Below are 20769 nucleotides of genomic sequence, written 5' to 3' on the forward strand. Positions count from 1 at the left end.
AACACAAAGTTCCTTCACAACTTGACCTGCAGAGTCCATAATCTTACTTATCTAAAGAAAAGGTGTTCAGACTTTAAACTTTACATAGAGATGAATTCAGCTGTTACAGCTCTAATAGTTATCCTCTGCAGCTACATCAACTAGACACATTTTCACAAACTAGATTATATAAATGCATGGAGGCCACGACACAAACCAAAATGTAACCTGCACTCGTGCTTTGAAAGGCACTGGCTGCTGTATACAAACTACTTTACTGCACGAGTCAGCAGGAAAAGTGTGTTTGGGTCAGAGTGATATGTGCCCACCCGTTAATCTAAGCTGTATATAAGAGAACACAAAGTCTATCAGACACCCACAGCCATGGGCTAGTTTGCATCTTGCAGACGTCAGATGACAGACAGTTTCATTAGTAGCCACAATTTTATAGCACAGAGGGATAATTCTGTTATCAAGTGTGGTCCAGATCTGGAACCAAACAATACTGACTCAATTCTGAGCTCTGCAAATTGATTTTTGAAAACTTTGAGATTGAGCAGTCAGAGTGACAACGTGAGACAATCTGATGCTAAGCTGCCCCTTCACACTGTTTTCAGATATCTGAGATGACTGATAATCCTCCACATCAGCTTCCAGGGATAAATAATTCACTGCTGTGAAAACAGAGGATTTCCTGTGTTTTATTCACAAACTTCCCACTTATTATTTGAAGTTGAAGTAATTCTGGAGACGGTGCGAATCACAGGTGGAAATATGAAGTCCATCAGTGTGTGATGAGTCCATAAAGTCTCTGCTGGGCAGGAGTGTATCCCAGCATGTGAAGGTGGAAAGGAAAATTTCCTTTGTGTACATGCGTGTTCAGTGTTGTCTCAGCAACAAAGCACACGCTCCTTCATTGGGCCAACTGTCCCCACCCTGAACGCTGCTGTGCATGGCAGCGGGCATGATCCCGCTAGCAGAGCTAATCGGCTACCTGAGATTTAGCTAAGTAGGCAAATGTGTGTGTCGAGAATATAAGGCATCATCAAAGCATGCCAATAATTACAGAGTTGGGTTATTGCTGTACGTGACTGTTATTTTCATTAACATTCATTTCCCGTCTCCGGTAAGAGTAAATACCCACCCACCAGTGTAATCACAGGTTTATTTCAAACCAGTGCAGCTTCATAATATCATCAAGCCTTCATAACCTGACAGTGGATGAGTATTTATTTTATGAGAAGCAGACATATTGAGGGGCAGAGGAAATACTCTGCAGGAGGTAAAAACAGACTACAGTTAAAACTGGCTTCTCTAACAATGACGTTTATACAATAATCCACCTTAAAAAATAATAGAGTGTTGTGTTATTCCACCAATAACCCCACTGAGCCTCTCTTTATTTTAACATGGCATGATACAAAACAGGGCCCTGGTGGTGTCCAAATGGGAGTGTGTTTGCAGGTCTTTGCAGATTTACGTTGCATTGAAATGCAGGCAACCTTGGCAGGAAATAAGAGATGGGAAAAAAGCCAGCCTTTCATCATTTTCCCCAAATCAGAGGAGGAAATGAATATGGATGCCCTCAGGCGTGAGGGAAAGGAAATTCAGGGGCTGATGAGGTCCCTAAAGGATGCGTCTGGACAGTACCGGAACTTTTCAGCTGGGCCGTTGCCAGGGTGTGAGGGCTGCCACAGAGCATGTAGGAAACACATGCAAACACAACACAAGCAACAACAAAAGACTAAAAAAAGGAGATGTGAACACATGAGCAGCTCAAGAACCTTGATAGTGTCTTCAAAACCCAAACCAGACTGAACCTAAGATGATGATCAGGTCTGAATAAAGGGAGTTGAGTTACACTGGATTTCTTTATAACGGGGTGATTGACCTGGATGATGTAAAATACACCGGAGATCTCAGAATACAGAGATAATCTGTAACATACTCTGCTGCAAAACTGGTTACACTCACTGCGCTAAGAGCCCAAGATCAACATTGAGCCCCACCAAAAGAACTAATTCGCTGAGGGAGAGGGGGGTGCCTGGTTAGGGATTATAGCAGGATTCCCAACAGGAAAGCACAAGCAGCAGCTTTGAAGATAAAGAAAAACCACATTCCAAAAGATGGAAGTATGTAATTTCAAGGTAAATATTTCAGATCGTTGTAGGGGCCAAGCTCCTATTCAGCGAGCTGAGTTGATGTCACGTGTCCAGGACTAAGCTTTGTTTAGTCTTTGTAGAGTTACAAAATGTTTTGTGTCACAATGTCTCAGCATACAGAGAGGCAAACATCAACGGTCATAACTTTCTTTTTGAGACAGAGATGAAATCTGAAGAACTCCATGCAGTTTTATCTGGAGCCATAGCTTAATTTGGAGCTGTACTTGAATCTGGAGCGGTATTTTCATTTTGAGAAGCAGATTTAATCTGAAGATAAGAGACTGAACAATTGATAGGTTGGTTGGCAGGCTGATTATAGCCCTTTTTAAAATAATCATAATCGCCTGGGGTTTAGCCGATTAAATGCTGATATGTTCATCAGGAGTCGAGCTGAGTGATGTTGTTACGTCATTTGTCCACTAGAAGGAGCTCTGACTCCATTCAATCCTCAGTCCACACCGCTGTCAGTAACTACAGCAGTAGCTACAGCCAGGCAGCACTACAGGGGCAGGCAGAATGGAGCTTGACGACAGGTATGTTTATAACTATGTCGTGAAATTAAGAATGACTCAACTCTAGGGTTGTCAAAAATATCGATACTCCGAAAAGTATCGATACTCAAACGTCGTCTCTGGATATAAAACTAATTTGCCATGGTATCGATACTACAGTGCATGCACCCACAGTGCCCGTCGAGCGCACACTCCACATTTCAGTGCAGCAGGCTGGCCAGGCAGGTAGCGAGCCCACACCTCGACCTTTTTATTTCTACTTTTACAATATGGCCAATGTGCCTGCAGGAGGGCCAGACCAGACAATCCTGATCAAAAATTAAAAAGGCAAAAGCCTTGCTTGGAAGTATTTTGCATACCAGGCAAACGAAGAGGGGAAACCAAGAGACCTCGACAAGCCTGTGTGCAAACAGTGTTTTAAAAGCGGTGGCCACAAAGTCGAGCAGCACAACAAACTTGGCCAAACATCTGAAGGATCGACACCCTGTCCTTCATGAGGAATTCCGACAGGTTAGTAACTTAAAGCTCCCGTTCATCATTCAGCTTTATACATTAAACATATTACTGATGTTAGAGCGGCTGGTAGTAATGTTTGGTTTTGTGATTAGCTGTGGCTAGCACGCTACTAGGCCACGTTAGCTGCATTTAGCTTGCTGCTCGATTAATGGTGGTTGTTTTGTTATTTGGCATTAGCTGTGGCTAGCAGTTTTTAGCTAGCTAACATTATTCAAATATGTTGTTTTCTCTTAAAGTTGCAGAGTGAAGCAGAGAAAATGCGACCTGCAACCAGTAAACAGAAGAAGCATGCACAGCCAACTCTGCCACTTCTGTTTTAAAAACAAAGAAAATATGACCCCAAGTCACCAAAAGCTGTGTGACTGAACAGGGCAGTGGCAGAATACATCTGAGGATCAGGTTCCTATTTACAAAGTGGAGAAACCTGTTTTTATTGAAAGAAATCTTCGAACAGCGAAGAAAATTCAGGCCAGTGAGACTGACACTTAAACAGTCATTTATAAAGTGTACTTTTTCAACTCTTGTGTGCCTTCATAAGTTTTTTTTTTTTTTTTTTTTTTTTTTTTAAGTGTAGCTAAGAATACAGCATTTCAGTTCTGTTATGTTCACTTTAACTGGTTGGTGTCTACTGATATAGTTTACCTCAAAATATTGTTCTAATTGTTGTTTCTTTTGTGTGCTGTACTACCTCAGACTACCGAAAATGTTGTCATTGTTGCTATTTTTGTTCTTGCACTTTACATGACCTCGGAAAACAAGTTTCTTTTTGCACTACCGCAGACAAGTGTTTGCACATTTTTTACTATTGATAGTTCTAGATTTTTGATTAATTTGCACATTTAAAGAATAATACCTCAGACAACCTTAAAATATTTTCGAATTGTGTTATTTATTTACATTCATTTAACTAGCATCTGCGATTCAGTTAAGAAAGTATTTTCCATCTTGAGATTGTAAAGTTTTTCATGTTAATAAAAATATTTTTTATGCCTTTAAGTATTTGTCATTTTTTTAAATCCCTGTGGTATCGAAAATGGCATAGAGTATCAAATATTTTCCTGGGTATTGATATAGAGTTTGAAATTTTAGCATTGTGACGACCCTACTCAACCTATCTCCAGTTTCAGTTTAACTCTTTTTGCCATGTATGATAGTGATACGTGCTTCGTTGCTTCAGTCATGTTTTTTTTATTTACGTTGTGGTTATGCCAACCTAGCAGAGCATTAGCTAACAGCTTAAAAGCAGTAACTTCAGAAATAACCTAAGTGTACAAAAAATTTAAGAGTACAGAACAATTGTTCATCTTGCCATTAGCTGCATGTTGAGACACATTTAGGAGGAGCGATGTGAAGCAGAGAGGAGGAAAAAGTTAAAATAATGAAGATTACTCTTGGTCTTCAGCAACTGCCATGATGTCATGTCACTTTTAGTTTTACTTTTTCAGAAAATACTAGAGCTTGATTCAGGCTGTAACAGCAACTCACTGTGTTGTTCTGGAGTTCCACGAGTTCCAGAATATTTGTGACTATTAAATGCTTAAGATGTAATTAAAAGTTATTTCATTCATGCGTATAATTTTTTTAATTGGCCAATTTTTCAGTTATTGGAATTTTTCCCAAATATTGAAATCGGCATCAGCCATGTAGTTTAATCTGCAGATGTAGTTCAATCTGATGCTATAGCATAGTGTAATCTGGAGATATACTTTTAGATTTAACATGAGCAATATATCCTCTACTACTGTGCTATGACAATATTAGCTAATGTTAGCTCAGTAGCTAAAAGGCACGCTGAGAGCTGTTAGCAGGATTTTTCAGATGACAGCTGATATCTTCAGCTTTGATGAGTTAATTACTTAACTTACTTTGCTTGTCATTTAATACCATCTGCAGACATTTATAAAGCAGTCACCTTTAAATACTTATACATGCAATCACAGTGATGTGACTATTAATCTTAAATACAGGGCATGTTTTTCACATATAGAGATATTTAAATTATTCATTTATGCAAAAATGCATTTTGAAAAGTGCTCAGGTTAGTACCACAAGTCAGCTTTTAAAATTTCTTCCATCTTATCATTTTTATTATGTAATGAATATCAATCCAAAAAAGGAAGTAAATATTATACAAACCCAATTCCAAGAAAGTTGTGATGTTGTGTAAATAAATGAAAAATGTAAATAAAGCATAATGCAATGACTTCCAAATCTCATCAACTCATATTTCCCAATAGAACATAAACAACATATAAGATGTTAAACCTGAGACATTTCACCATTTAATGGAAAATATGAGCTCATTTAGAATCTGATGGCAGCAACATACCAACTGAGGGCCTGAAGATCACCAGAACTGAGTTTGACCTTTAGCCTTTTCCCATGCACACAGAGATTCCTCCTGATTCTCCTAATCTTTGATGATATTATACACTGTAGATGGTGGGATCTTCAAAATCTTCACAATTTTATGTTGAGGTACATTTATCTTAAAGTGTTCCACAATTTTTAAACACAGTTCCTCAGATAATGTCTCAGATTGGTGAACCTCTGTCCATCTTTACATCTGAGAGACTCAGCCTCTCTGAAATGCTTCTTTATACCGTCATGTTACTGACCTGTTGGTAATTAAACTAATTAATTGTCAAATGCTCCTCAGGTTGTTTTCCAGTTGTTCCAGTTACTTTGCCAGTCTTGTGTTGCTCCTGTTCCAACTTTTTCTAGATGTGTTGCTGCCATCAGATTCACAATGAGCTTTTTTTTTTTTTTTTTTTTTTTTGAAATGGTAAAATGTCTCAGATTCAACATCTGATTTGTTGTTTATGTTCTATTGGAATAAAATATGAGTTGATGAAATTTGGAAATCACTGAATTTGGGTTTTATTTACATTTCACACAGTGGCCCAACTTCTTTGGAATTGTACGAAGTAGTTCTCTGTCAGTAGTTTTAAGGCAGAAAGGGAGTAAATCTTTGCTTACTTACAACATCCATCATACAAAAAAAGCAGCTCCAAGTTTTTCAGAATAGAACATAAAATCATGTACAAGAGTTATCATAAATAATAATGGTAACAACGAGTTAAAAAGGTTAAATGCTGAGGTGTGTTCTGAGCTTTTTTGTCTTGTCTTTTCTGACGTCTTTAGGTCCTGAGTTCTGCAGCCCAAAGACATGATTCTAGTTGTTCTCCCGCTATTTTACAGCACTTTTAGTCAACCAGAAACAGATGATAACAGAGTTTTCAGGTTTATCATTAAAAAAAAATTGCTCATTTGGCTCGGCCCTGGTCCGTTTAAAGGTCTGTATGGAAGTAATAGGACACAGAACATCAGTGTAGAGTAGATAAAACTGGCTAGCTAAGACACGCTCCTTTCTTTCATGGTTCTAGTTAGTGGTCGGGTTGCAGAGCCCTGAATAAGACATGGAAAAGTTATTACAGTAATCAAGCCAGTTTGTAACAAATGCATGAATCAGTCTTTCAGCATCTTTTTGAGTGAAGAATTATTTCATTTTTACATATTACTAAGATTAAATAATGATGACTTTCTAACAAGTTTTTAAGCTTAAATCTGTGTCTGAACTAAGAGCCAGACTGGTGAACTCAGAGTTAAAACCCACAAGTTAGCAGGTAACATTTCTCTTTGGTTTTAGGGCCAACTGACAGAATTTCTGTTTTGTCTTTGCGTAAAAGCTGATCAGAGAAGGAGGAAGATTCAATCAGAGATAATCTCACAGATTTTTGTCCAGGTGAAAGCAGCAGTATGGTCGTGATAATGGAGGCTATTCTTCTTGTGCTTTTTCTAGATCCACCACTGATCAGCCGCTGCACTGCTGTGTCCTGCACAGGTCAGTCTGTGTTAAAGTCAGGCTCTTTGGCAAAAGCAATGATCTGTGCATGACCTCTGTTACATTTTATGGATGAGTGGGCCCCAGGCGACTTCACCCCAGATACACAACCCAGCACAGAGATGGCATGTCAGTCACTGACACAGTGCTGGAAGGACAGGTAGATATTCAGACTGAATAAGAGCTAAATATAACAAGAACTAGTTTGACAGAAGGACAAATTGCCATGCAGAGAGCAGAAAGGATGCAAATAGACATTTTCAACAAAGATTGGATAAATAGGGGGGGTTAGTTTTGACAGTTGAGTGTTCCAAGGTGTGTCAGGTCTGGATAAATGATGATTCAAAGAGACCACCTCAGACTAAATGTCTTTCAGGTTCCCGGCAGACTGAAAGGCTTTGCTGACTGCAACAACACTGACCTCCTCCTGACACGAAGAAAATGACCACTTTCTACGAGTCTAAAATGGCCATGGGGTGGGGGGTGTTTCATGGAGATACCAGCAGCGAAAATACAACAGATTATCGCTGACTCAATGTTTGTCAGGATGTGAGAGGGAGGAAAATGTGTCCTTGACACCTTGAGCAGTTTTGTATTGAACACAACTTATTTTGACAGTTAGTTCTATATCACTGACATTTGGGAGGAACACACACACACACACCCACACATGCATACTTCAAGACACAAAACTATTCTTCAAAGACAGACTCTACGTATTGAAAACAAGTTTTGGATGATAAAAAAAGGAGCGTAATCTTCTCGAGAGAGGTGTGAGGTGACGTGAGCTGGTCCAGCCAGGAAACCTGTGATCAGCACACCTGGATTATCCTCATCAGACTAATGAAAAACAGCTGCAACTCAACAACATTTTTCACTATGTTGCCTGAGGTGCAATGCAAGTTTCCTCCACCCTGAGGCTGATTTGTCCACACACACACGCACACACACACGCAGACACACACACACACACACACACACACATTGGAAGCCATAAAATACGACTGTAACAGATCGTACTATCATAGTTTGCTTTTAGAGGCCTCCCTGTCACTCAGTTAGTCTGAAAAATGCTGTTCTGGTTTACAAGTAACAGCTGAAAATCAAGCGGAAGAGCTCGGCCCTGTCTTGATGGACAGCATGACTTATGGCTGGCCTGGCCAGCAACCTCCTGAATGTCTGGGCTGAGATATATGATGAACAGGCAAACGTGGGAGGACACAGAGTCCCTGAAATTCTTGTAAAGGAGTGGGGTGATGAATCTGCATCTGTGGACATACTGTAGTTATGAGCAGCGAGTGTGAGGGTCTCATTATGTGTTTGGTAGAAAAGTGGAACCTTGAAGCGGTAAAAAAGGAAACCAAAAACATGTCAGTGTTGGCTTTTTCAGGGTTTTCAGAAGACATCTGCCTGCCGTGCAGCTGCTTTCCTGACTTCTGTGGGTTAGGATCATGAAATCTGGGTGATGATGACGTCATCCCTCACCCACATGTGTGTGACGTGTCTGTGCAGTTCCTACCAGCATGGTGTTTGCTCTCAGTTAATACACAGTTGGACCATAATTAGACAAGCTGCTTCCTGTACAAAGACCTCCCTGTGTAATATTAATCATGTGAGGATAAAGTTGTAAATCCATCCTCTGTGGAAATTCCCCCTCTTTCATGTGTTCTCAAAATGTTACTGGTGCACAGCGTCGGTTTAATCAGATGTCAGCAAATGCAAAAAGCTTCCCAGGCCTTTAAATCTGTGGCCAATAAGGATTTTAATCCAACTTTTTCTCCGAGGCCATCAAAGAAAAGAAAACATAAAGAGAGGATATCTGATGAGGGTGATATGCTGAGTGATATCCACATGCCCCGCTGACCTGGTCTCCACTGTGGAAACCCCACGGCTGTGATGATGCAGAAAAAAAATATTATGAGTAGATTTTATGGGGTATTTAGTGAAATTAGTTCGTCTTCATGGAAAATCATGGCATATAAAATGCCGCAGAATAATATTTTTGGTTTCCGAGCTTTCATTTTCTTCTCTAAATGATACCATTCGTCATGCACTCATTACAAAGACAGTCAATTCTGAACAAATTCCAATTCCCTCTAATTTCCAACTGAAATACTGCAAGATGCACATTTTTCATCTGCCTGACATCCACTGACTTTATTATTGTCTGAAAAAAAACAGACTGTGGCTGAATAAACTCACAGAAAACTCATAATTCACACTCTCAGATGAAGCTTACTGGAAGGTATTCCACTCTCCACACAATCTATTAAAATCAAAGTCAAATGAAGCAGAAGATATTTTTAATCCTCAGCTGAATCACCGAAACTCTGGGACGTTGCTTACTTCACACATACACACACACACACACGCACACACACACACACACACACACAGTTGCTTCAGATAAACGTGAGGACGGCCTCGGAGGCAGCGACACCAATAAGAGAGGATGCAAAGCAGCCGCTCGGAGCTCAGAGTCCGAGCCAGAGGCTGCAACACCGCCATGTTGTGTGATTCTCCTTAATCAAGTTGTAAGTACAACAGAATTATTCCACATTCATCACGGACACCTAAGCTGTCACTGCTGTTTAATGAGTATCAATTAAGCTGTTTCAACAGACCAACTCAGCACATAGAGCAGACACAAACAGGCGGCACAGCCCTGAGGAGACGCTTCCCGACACACACTCACACACACATACACTCATATATTCTGCAAATTAATACGCACCATCTGCATCTAACCTGCTTCAACATCTTTTCATCTACACACACAGTAAATATTTCTAGATAATGTGATATTATTATTATTATTATTATTATTATTGTTGTTGTTGTTATAATTATTATATTTTCCTTTTTCCCTCTCTCAGCGGGTATCCCTGGCTTGGAGTTATGCTGCTTGTTGACTCCTCTTTTCTGTCCTCTCCACCCCAAACTGGTCCTGACAGATGGCTGTCTTTCCTGGTTCTGGTTCTGGTGGAGGTTTTCCTGTCTACTCTGTACTGGTGCAGATCAGGGTGGAGGATTCAGTCAAAGAGAAGATTTTAACCCATCCGTTAGCTTCCTTAGCTAGCTCATTATTTTAATGAATTGGTTTATATTAACACAGTTGTTAGAAACTGGACTGATGTGGATCATAGAGTGGATTTGTTTTAATTAGATTATTACTGAACTACAATGAACTGGACTGAATCTATAAAATTACCTTGAGATTACTTTGTTGTGCAGTATAAATAAAGATGAATTTAAATAATCCCCCTTTCACCATAGTTTCAGTGTATAAACAGCAGTTTACCTGTTAGAATGATGACTGATGATGAAGATGAAGGACTTATAATTCATGTGACTGCTCTCCGGTCCCTGCTGGTGAACTTTCATGCCTTGCAGCGTAACAGAGAGGTTGGTGGTCTGATGTTATTTAAGCAAAGACCACGTCCACACCAGGTTCCTGCTACATTTAAATTCTTTGGTTAATCTCAGTAACATGAACCTGAACTGATCATGTGAAGCATCACCTCCATTCTACACAGATTTGATAACGTCTAGTTAAATCAATTTGACTCATTTTTAAAAATTATTTAGGAGATGAATAGATGCCTACAAACATGTAAGGGCAGAAGGACTTACATGTTATGACCTAAAATTGGTTAAAAAGTTAATGACAAAAATTTTTTTTTTTTATTTATTTTATTTTATTTTATTTTTTTTGCTAACTGGTTTGCAGTTTATATCCAACTGGTTAGATTTTACAGTCAAAACTAATCTGGAAGTTCAGATTTTGGCTTCAGCAATACAATACTGATGTGTTTTTATTTGTGTGTTAATGTGTATTATTATTATTATTATTATTATTATTATTATTATTATTGTGTTTAGATCATTATTTCTATACCTAGATAAATCTGTCTTTTTGAAGCCCTACAGTTTTTATGTTACTGTTGAAAATAAAGTAATTGTTTTCATTACATTGATGCCTCGCCATCATATTTCCCAATTATATTTCTACAGTAGCCCAGAGAGTACAAACCAAACAGGATGCAGCTTGTGCTGTAATATCCTTTTACTGTGTTTACATGCAGTTTATTATAAACTGATCTTCAAGCGTGATCTTGTTCTAATTCTGTGTTTTGTGTGATGATCCTAAACAAAGAGCAGAAAGAGGAGAATGATCTGACACTGAGATGGTTTGTGATGAGCTCATTCATGTGGACCGTGTGTTTACCAAAGACAAACACTGGTGGGAAGTAAGACGAGCGGTGAGCTGGAGACGCTGTTTTCTGCCACAGTATGACTGAACTGAACAAAGTGTGAAAGCCTCTGTTTGACCCCCGATGAGAGACGGACGATCGCAGGCTGGAGAGGTGAAGGGAGCCGTTGGAACATTGACTTGATTCATCAAATTAGGTTGGATGTAATTGTACTGCATGACGACTCATAAAGCATGTCGGCTATAAAGCTGTCAAGAAGCCATCAGCCGTGCGCTAAATGAAGTTACAAAAGGTGCAAGGTTCACAACTTCATACGCTGCAGCACTTCCTCTGGTCATAACCTCATCATCTGCAGTAACCATGGCGATCAGAAAACTAAAACTGGTCGGCAGCTTATAATCTCAGATTTATTTACAATGCAAGGTGCTTTTTACTGTTACTGAAGAAACTATCTTCAGTCTCTAAGTTAGCCAGTAATTATTCATAATATACAACAACAGCTTTAATATTTTTTGCTTTTTTAAATTCACCTCAACAAAGACTTAAAAACTAATTTTCCTAATCTCCTGATTTAGTGTGCTGACCTGCCGGAAACTCACAGAGCATGCAGTGTGAAGACAGTTTACCTTTGTAATTGTTACAGATCACACCATTAGCACAATATTGTCATAGCTGCTGCTCCTGCAGTCTGCAGCAGCTGAGGGTTAATTTGCATAATAAATCTTAATTGAAGCTCATTAAGGATTTGATAAGAAGCAAATCAGGTACACCGCGGATAACTTAAGATTAATGTTTTCTCTGTCTTTAGCCTTTCATATACTGAAGTGAAATGTCACATTCTTTCATTACTCCACATTCAACTTCAGCTTCATTACACACACACACACATATATATATGTGTGTGTGTGTGTGTGTGTGTGTGTGTGTGTGTGTGTGTGTGTGTGTGTAACATTTGGTGAAAACTGAAATCATAATTTTGTCTTTCGTATTTTTACTAATGTCTTCATTTTCTGCCACGTTGCCTTTGAATTAAGCTCACCTGTGTTCTTCCTCATCTGAAATCAGAGCAAACTCATTTTTAAAGATGCAAAGAGCCCCTTTGAAAAAAAAAAAAACTAAACATGATATGGTAACCTCTTTCAGAAGCATCTGCGGTTAGGTTAACCTGATCCGGCTGTAATTGTTTCTGAGAACCTTCAAACCATCTGGCCAACATGTACGCCCTCTGACTGACTACACATGTAGGTCAACTACTACAAGATGGATGTCTTCACTTAAATCATGGTGTCTTTGAATGGACGCAGATTATTTCTTGCTGTCTTTAGACACCAGCAGAAGTCCATGGTGCTACTGTATTAACTGTAAGCCTGTTCTGAATTCTTATCCTCTAAATCCACATAAATGAACAATCTGAGCTATAAAGTCTCCCTATTTTCCTCTGTAAACCACCGTCTCTGCAGGGACCTGGACAAAATACCATCATTTCTTTTGTACTAGCAGAAATAATGAGTTTTACCCTCCTTGCAATAAACTCTCCCAATATTCTAGCTATTGTCAGACTTAATGAGTTAAAAAAAAAAAAAAAAAGCCTAACAAGAAATAGTTTCTTTTCTGCAGTGATGATCACATGGAAACATTATCCACATGAATCACCCCAACGGCATATCAAATTGTGTCATTTGCCTGGAAACTAGTGCAGGTCTCAGAGGGAAGGCGAGGTGAACGAGCAGTCGCTGCAGAGAGGTGCACTTGCCTTGAGACCCATCATAACAGGCTGTTTTTTCCACACAGGAGAGCGCAGCGCTGAGGAACGAGATCAGTGCGCTGGAGGGCACACCAGTCTCCGTTCTTATCGCCTAGACAGCGCACCACCCTGTCTCCCCCTCATGCAAACAAAAGCTTTCACAAAATACCAGCTATCTAAACCTGTCACTTTCCTACTGTAACTAGCATGCATGATGAAATGCCCAGAGATCACACCAAAACCATCTGACTTGACAGGACTCTTTTTTTCCTGACTGTAGACAGAGAAAAAAAATAGCTGATGAGCAGAAAGTTATTAAGGGTGTCTCTATGGGGAGCGTTTGCATGTTGGAAAGCTGCAAGCTTTGCAACAAAGTGGAAGTTTGGTGTGCTCTCGAGCTAACTAAATTTTCAAGGCTGGATTTGATCAAAACCAAATATTCGCTTTGCTGACATGAATTCAGAGAAATTACACACATTTAATGACTGCTAATGATCACTTTTCTCAGTCTGGCGCTCACTAACTCACATACATTATTTGTTGTTAAGTGCAGCTTTTCAGTGAAGCTGCAGAATCGCCATACAAAACAACTCCAGATGCTTCCCAAACGCAGGAAGAAGGTATTCCTGCTTCTTTTGACTGAAGCACAAAACCTGGAAAAAAGGATGAAACAGCAGAAGAAGGTTTAAAATGACTAAAAAGGGACCAAAGATCCTACATTGCTTCAGGTTTTGGCCCAGAGAGCCTCGGTTCATCACTGGTAAAATAAATGGGAGCAAATCTCAGAGAAAAAAAAGCTGCTGCTACAAACACTTCAACCGAAAGGGCTGAAAACAGAAAGAAGGGAGTTGATCCGCTGTTTACAAGAAAAATCTTTTTTCTTCATTTTTGTCATTCAGAGAGGACTTCTCTTTTCCACCTAAACTGGATAAACAACATCTGCCTTGATCGTAGGATGTTTTCTGAACAAACCACTTAGGAGGAATTTCTGTTGGCCAATTCCCACAAGCTGCTGTCAGTCACTAGCTGGCACTGCAACACTTAATGCCTTTGTCTGTTCTCCAATTTATCTTGTTAACAGCAAATTGGGCTAACGGTTTGAAGCATAGAGCTATTGTAAAAGGAAAAAGAGAACAGTGAGAGGAATACTCCCACGGCCACTGCATAACATATGGCTCCCTTCACTCAAAAATGCATCCCCTGCACTTATAGGGCTTGGTGTTTACACCATATATAAACCTGATACACAAATTCAGTCCTGGAGTCTGTAGCCTGATAGCCTCTGGCTTTGTGATGCTTCTCAGTAATAAAGCAAAGGTTTAGTGCATCCTATTCTGGACCGGTGAGTAATTGGCATTTTAAATTACCATACAGAGCATGTTTGGAAAGGAAGTAAATCAGAGACAACTGGCCTTTACCGGTGTGGTTCACGTTAACAAATATGCCTGCTAATATAACAATTCCTACAGGAGAGCACGGCTGCAGAATCCTGTGAATAAATGTCGGAGCTGGGAATTGCTTTTCTTTCCTTTCTTTGTTTTTTCTTTCTTTTAACAACACCTTGCAAAACATAATTTCCACCAAGAGGGATACTGCATCTTTAAGAGCGCCACAAAAATGAAACCTATTCCTTTGCATCTCTCCTTGTTCCCCCTCCACACATCATTAAACATATTATTATAACATGACTGTCAGCCTGCGCCTCTCTTCGCTCCATTCTTGCTCTGCCAGGTAATCAATTTGTCGTCACTCTCTGTAACCCCAGTAAAGTCATCAAGTGAAATGAGTTACAGCTGCAAAGAGCCTTCAAGAATACAGGAGGAGAGAAAAAAAAAGGAGAAAAATGACAACACAGCCCAGGAATATTCCACCGCTTGATAGCACATCGCAGGTCTTGAAGATGAAATATTAATGCACAATTTGTTTATCTGCAGGCCCACATCTCTCCAGTGCCAAGCTGTTAATTTTCTATCGGCACAGACAACGGATCAGTCAGTCATGAACTCTTCACAGCCATTACCGGGAGACATTTTGATTAAGTATTCCTAATGTAGTGGATAGGAAAGAATGAAAACACTCTGCCTGCCAACTTTTGATTGACCATTAAGCCACTGATGAATGTGCCTGTCAAAGAGGAGACAATTACCTCAACAATGAAGAAACTCTTCTGGAAGGCTTATTTCTCTGTAGGGCTGACACATTTAGCAGAGTACAGGCGAGGCAGCTGAGAGCGTGTAAACGGATCACTTAGGCATCTTCTCAAAACTTCTAATAAAACCGGGGCCATTGTTTCTAAGAAAAAAACAAAGAACGGAGGGGGCCTTCTGGAGGCTGAAATGTGGGAAAAAATATTTATTGTGGGACTGTATGGCAATGAGCATCTGCGTGTGCGTGGAAACTGAGAGTGTGGCAGGCAGATAAGGGTCTCAGTATCTTAAGCGGGTATAAAGAGACGCTATTATTGGCAGAGAACAATCGCCATCTGGTTGCTACATCCGCAGCCGTAATAAAGACTGATAACTTCTCAACACACCCCAAGCCAGTAATTACATCCTGAAGAAATACTCCTGATCATCTGAACACGTCTAAGCCAGCAGATTCATCATCACTGGAGATGTGCTTTGGTTGGGGCAAAAGGTGGTGCTACCTTGTGTGTGTGTGTGTGTGTGTGTGTATGTTGGGGGGGGGGGGTCCTGAGATCCATGGTGTGATGAACGTGGGCCTCCCTGAAGATCTGGTTTTAAATGTTTTACTTCCACAGATTCAGACGTTTGCAGATCAACCTATCCTGCACAAAAAGTCAAATGTGGGTGTTGTGGAGATGTTTGTGCCCCCCGATCTTTCCTTGCCGACAGCGTGGTTTGAGTGTGTGTGAAACCCATTCTCCATTTGTCCATAAGATTATGAGGAGTTCATCCAGAGTTCATCTGCTACAGATACAGCAGCAGCACATCTTTCACTTCATGTGGCTCAAACCTAACACACAGGTTTTTTTTCTTTTTTGTCTTTTGTCTTCATCTTTTCCTTAAAAACTTTCTGATCAGTCAGTGAATAAATACCTTGTAACAAGTTAAATGATTACTGAGTGAGAACTACAGCTTTGTTGCCTGCTTTCTTTTTTCTTACTTATTAGTCTCATTCATTTCCAACCTGCCATGCAGCAACTCGCTTTCAACATGAGACTTTTTGGAGCGACTTAAGCCCAAAACTGGGTTGTGAGGACCCTGTTAGGGGTCCCTCAGGTGGGTTTTGGAAGGTCCCGAGAAAAATGTGAATTAGTTGTAAAACAGAAGCATGGTTTTCTTCATCCATATTTTCATCCAGGACATTTCCAGTTATATAACTAAATCCAGGATAAAAATGGGGTTGCGCGGGACTCTAAAGACAGGGGTCTTATCGTATCTGTTCGGGGGTCCCGCAGGATAAAACTTTGAAAGAGAAACACGGCGTTCTCACAGAATCCCACCTAAAATAATCCACACGTCTCTCTCTCTCAAACACACACACACACACACCAGCAGGTTTTTGTTTCTTACCCGCAGCCCGTTTGGGTGCCTGCTGTTTCCTCCGCGGCATTTTCTCTTTCTGTCTCTTCAGTTCACCACAGAACCACCAGAACCACCCAGGTGAAATCTGAATGCGGTCTACGATAGTCCATGAATACACACACTGAGTGTGTGAGTCTTTATCTCGGCTCTTCGACTTGTTTGGTCTCTCCCGGGATATAAAAAAAATCCAGGAAGGAATCGAGCTGAAAGCCACAAACAGATGTCAAATCGGGCTTCTTCCTTCTCTTCTTTCACCTTCCTCCTCCTCTTCTTCCTCCTCCGGGCTGCGGATCGTCTCTTCTCACCATCCGTTTTTGTCCATCAGCGCCGCAGAGGTTGATCGACGTGTGTCAGTCAGTCCGCGCGCACTTTTCGGTGGATTAAATGCGCGTAAAAAGCGTGTGGTTCTGGTTCGGCTTGTTACGCACGGTGCAGCAGGCGATGCCAGCAGACATCGATCCACAGAACAAACTGAACATTAAAAACTCCTCCCTCCTCGCCTGGACTTGATGATGGCAGCGAGACATTTGTTACACTAGATAACCATGAGTTTATTAAAGGAACAGAGGCCAGAGAAAACACACACACATACACACACACACACGACGCCTTTTCAGGCAGCTTTTCTTGTTGTTTTTCATACATTTCCAACTACTTCCGCTTTGCTCGCTGGATTTAGGACAAGTTTGGTATGAATGAAGCTGCCGCGCGCTTCTTCATGAAAACTGTTTCAATGTGATCATCAGGATACAGAGACAAGTTTTCACAGCTGATTCCAAATCAGTTGACTCACTTCTCCATAACCTTAGGACTGAAACAGACCACGAAGTGTTTAAGTCGCTTCAGTCTGGAGGATTGGTAATTGGAGTAAACCTTTAAAGAAACCTGAGTGATGAATTCAGATAAGTGCAGCTGCATCCGGCTGGATGGTCTCTGATCTGTTGGGGTATTTGAACCAGCTTGGTTAATAACTGTACCACTTAAAACTTTTAAAGTGAAATCGTATAATAAATCTGAAAACATTGGAGCAGTGTAAACTGGAACTGGAGCAATGTGGTCATGTGACCTGCAGCTCTCTGGACTAACGGAGAAACAAGCATTCAAGGTCTAAAGAAAACATCAGCCTAATCTGGAGGCGATAAAGGCATTACCACATTTTTTAGACAGCTTTGTAAAATAATAATAATAAAGGATTAAAATAATGGACTAAAATTCAGGATTCGGGTACAAAGTATTTCCTCAATAACAGGGTTACACCACCTGTTATCAACAAGCATCATAACCCTCCACCTTTACACCTACCACTCTGTCTGCAGTCTTTGTCCGAGGTTTCGGGATGCTGGAAACAACACAATGCACTGTAAAAAATAAATAAATAAATAAAAAAGAAAATCTGTCATATATAGTTTTGGTTGTTATAAGATTACAGAATATGTTTAATGTATAGCAGCATGAAAAAACTGTAACTGTGAAAATACATACAATTTCCCTTTTTTATAAGTAAATATAATTTTATTTCTCATAAAAAAGACTGATAATACGTTTTAACTTATCATAATTTATTAAAAATGTAATTAAAATAATACTTAAACTACTAAACTTCACCATGCTACTATGTTATTTTACTGTGACTTCATTTATAGTGGTAACCCTTTATTGGGCGTTGGTACACTACAATGGACATACAAAATGCACCTGCATGATAGGCCATGAAATCACTGGACCACACTGAGTTCTCTACACCAATCACCAAAGATCAGGCTATTAGTACTGACCGCTTATTACTGTATGACTTTTTTTCTTCAGAAAAAACTAGTTAAAGTTATAAAGTCTTGTAAAAACCTTTAATATTATAATATTGCACTTGGAAATCAAAATTTCCAAGCCAGATATATCTATTCCTATAAAGAAAGGTGCCGTTTCTCTCACACCTGTTGCCATCCACTCCTTGATGTACCTGAGTTTCCTGAATTTTAATGAAAAAAAGGAGGCTAAAGTTTTTGGGCCGAATGGCCCCAGTGGCCCCTCCCCCGTTGAGCTGGGCCACTTGTCTAGCTTTTTAAAACCAACTGTAACTAATTTGGGTTTTATATTGGAAAATGATTTTAAACCAGATCGGCAGATGAAATCGGTTGTAACATCTAGCTTATTTAACCATCGTCAACTCACTAAGGCAAAATCATTTTTAACTGTTCCGCATTTGAGACAGTAATTCATGGCTTCATCACTTCCGGGCTGGATTACTATAACGCTCTTTATCTTGAAGTCAGCCAGTCATCTCTCTCGTGTCTCCAACTCATCCAAAATGCTGCTACTCATCTTCTGGTTGGAGCACCTAAGCGAGACCACATTACTCCTATTTTACCATCATTTCGCTGGCTGTGCATTTTAGAGTTCATTTTAAGATTCTTTTATTTGTTTTTAAATTCTTAAATGGTCTGTCCCCGCTTTACCTCTCTGAGCTGCTTTTCACTTATTTGCCAGCCTGGGACCTGAGATCAGCTGATCAGCTACTTGTAGAGCTACCGAGGTCTAGGCGGAAGCTCAGAGAGGATAGAACCTTTGTGGTCGCTGCTCCTAAACTGTGGCCCTCTACTGTCAGATAATAATGCCAATAATGAAGAATGTGGACAAAAACATTTAGAAGGTTAAAAGTGTTGTAACATGTTGTACACTCCTAAGCTAGCCTTACATCAGAAGACTTTAAAAATATTAGGAAAAGACTCTTGACAGGTTAGAGGATCCCATCACTGTCCATTTTTAAAACCCACCTGAAGAACCATTTTTATGGTCTGGCCTTCGATCTAGCATGAGATTCCTGCTCTCTTGTTTTTAGTGTTTTATTGTTTTATCGTTTTACTGCTATTGTTTCTGTTTTTACTTTGCATTTTTAGGGGTAGGACTTTAACACGTTAATTACAATGAATTAATTACGATTAAATTAACGCATCTAGTTGCTGTTTGTACCAAACAATGCAGAACATTTGTCAGGGCATGCGTTCCGGTTCACTGATAAAAGCGATGCACACATCAGAGCTTGGACGCTATATTTAGCACATTTTCAGACTCCTTTAGCAATTCTATTTTTAAAAAGCAACTAACAACATATCTAAAGACTTTTTCTGGTGATTTTAGAGATTTTTGGAGACTGACGTGTAAGCACGCAACGTTTACTCTTCTCATTGAGCAGGGGTTCAGCCGTTGGCCCCTCCCCTTTGGAAAACTTTCAGCTCACACCTGTCTAAAGACAGGTGTTTAGAATTTTTCGTCACAACCTAGTCTCAGACTAAGATTTTACAAAAACTGTGAATCCTATAGGGTCATTATTTACAAGACTAAAACTAGATATACTTAATATTTTTTGTGATGTTGGACAGTTGATATAAAAAAGGCAGAGCTAATCTGCCATAAGCTCCACCATCCACTCCTCTTTCTGGACGGCCCACCTACAATGTTTCAACACCGGTACTTGTTAGTCTTTTTTTTATTTTTTTTATTTTTTTGGGCCGTTTTTTTCGTTGTTCTGACTGTCAAGATTCCTGTTCCTGCTTTTGTCAGAGCTCATCTGCTGGTTGTCGATTGTGTTATACTTCTGACTTGCAACAATATCAAACACATTTGATATATGGGAGAAGGAGGCATCGCACAACAGCAGTGCACAGTGGCTAATGGATCTTAGAGCAGACCAGAGCAACCTCCCTGAACAAGAACCAGTAACCATCACAGTGGCAGACATTCAACAAAGAGTCTCAGGTATGAAAAACTGGACAGCACTAGGGCCTGACATGGTTCACACCTACTGGCTGAAGAAGCTAACTGCACTCCATCAGCACCTGGCAGCGCGCAAATGACCCAGCTGCTAAAGGATGGGACCCACCCTGAATGGCTAACTGAAGGCTGGATAATCCTGATCCAGAAGGATCCCCTGAAGGGAACAGATCCATCCAACTATCTGCCAATAACCTGTCTCCCCACCACATGGAAGCTCATGTCAGGCATCATAGTGGCTAAGATAAGTGGGCACATGGATCAATACATGAGCACAGCATAGAAGGGCATTGGTAAGAATACCAGAGGAACAAAACACCAGCTGCTGGAAGACAAAACAATCGCTCGGGACTGCAGAACCAGGAATACCAATCTGTGCACTGCCTGGATTGATTACAAGAAAGCCTATGACTCAATGCCACACACATGGACCATGGAATGCTTGGACATGTATAACATCAAGAGGACTCTAAGAGCCTTCA

The 20769-nt window shown here is 40.1% G+C and overlaps 1 protein-coding gene across 1 annotated transcript in view; it reads right to left on the reverse strand.

Moving 5' to 3' along the window:
* Positions 1 to 17260, reverse strand: part of LOC121652020 (teashirt homolog 2) — a 44155-nt gene extending 26895 nt beyond the window's left edge. The window contains exon 1 of the mRNA XM_042004545.1: positions 16508 to 17260. Within this exon, the coding sequence (XP_041860479.1) occupies positions 16508 to 16547 (40 nt within the window). The 5' untranslated portion in view covers positions 16548 to 17260. The remainder of the gene's footprint in view (positions 1 to 16507) is intronic.
* Between the last annotated feature and the right edge of the window lie 3509 nt (positions 17261 to 20769).

Source organism: Melanotaenia boesemani, chromosome 13, assembly GCF_017639745.1.
Source record: "Melanotaenia boesemani isolate fMelBoe1 chromosome 13, fMelBoe1.pri, whole genome shotgun sequence".
NCBI classification, from domain to species: domain Eukaryota; kingdom Metazoa; phylum Chordata; class Actinopteri; order Atheriniformes; family Melanotaeniidae; genus Melanotaenia; species Melanotaenia boesemani.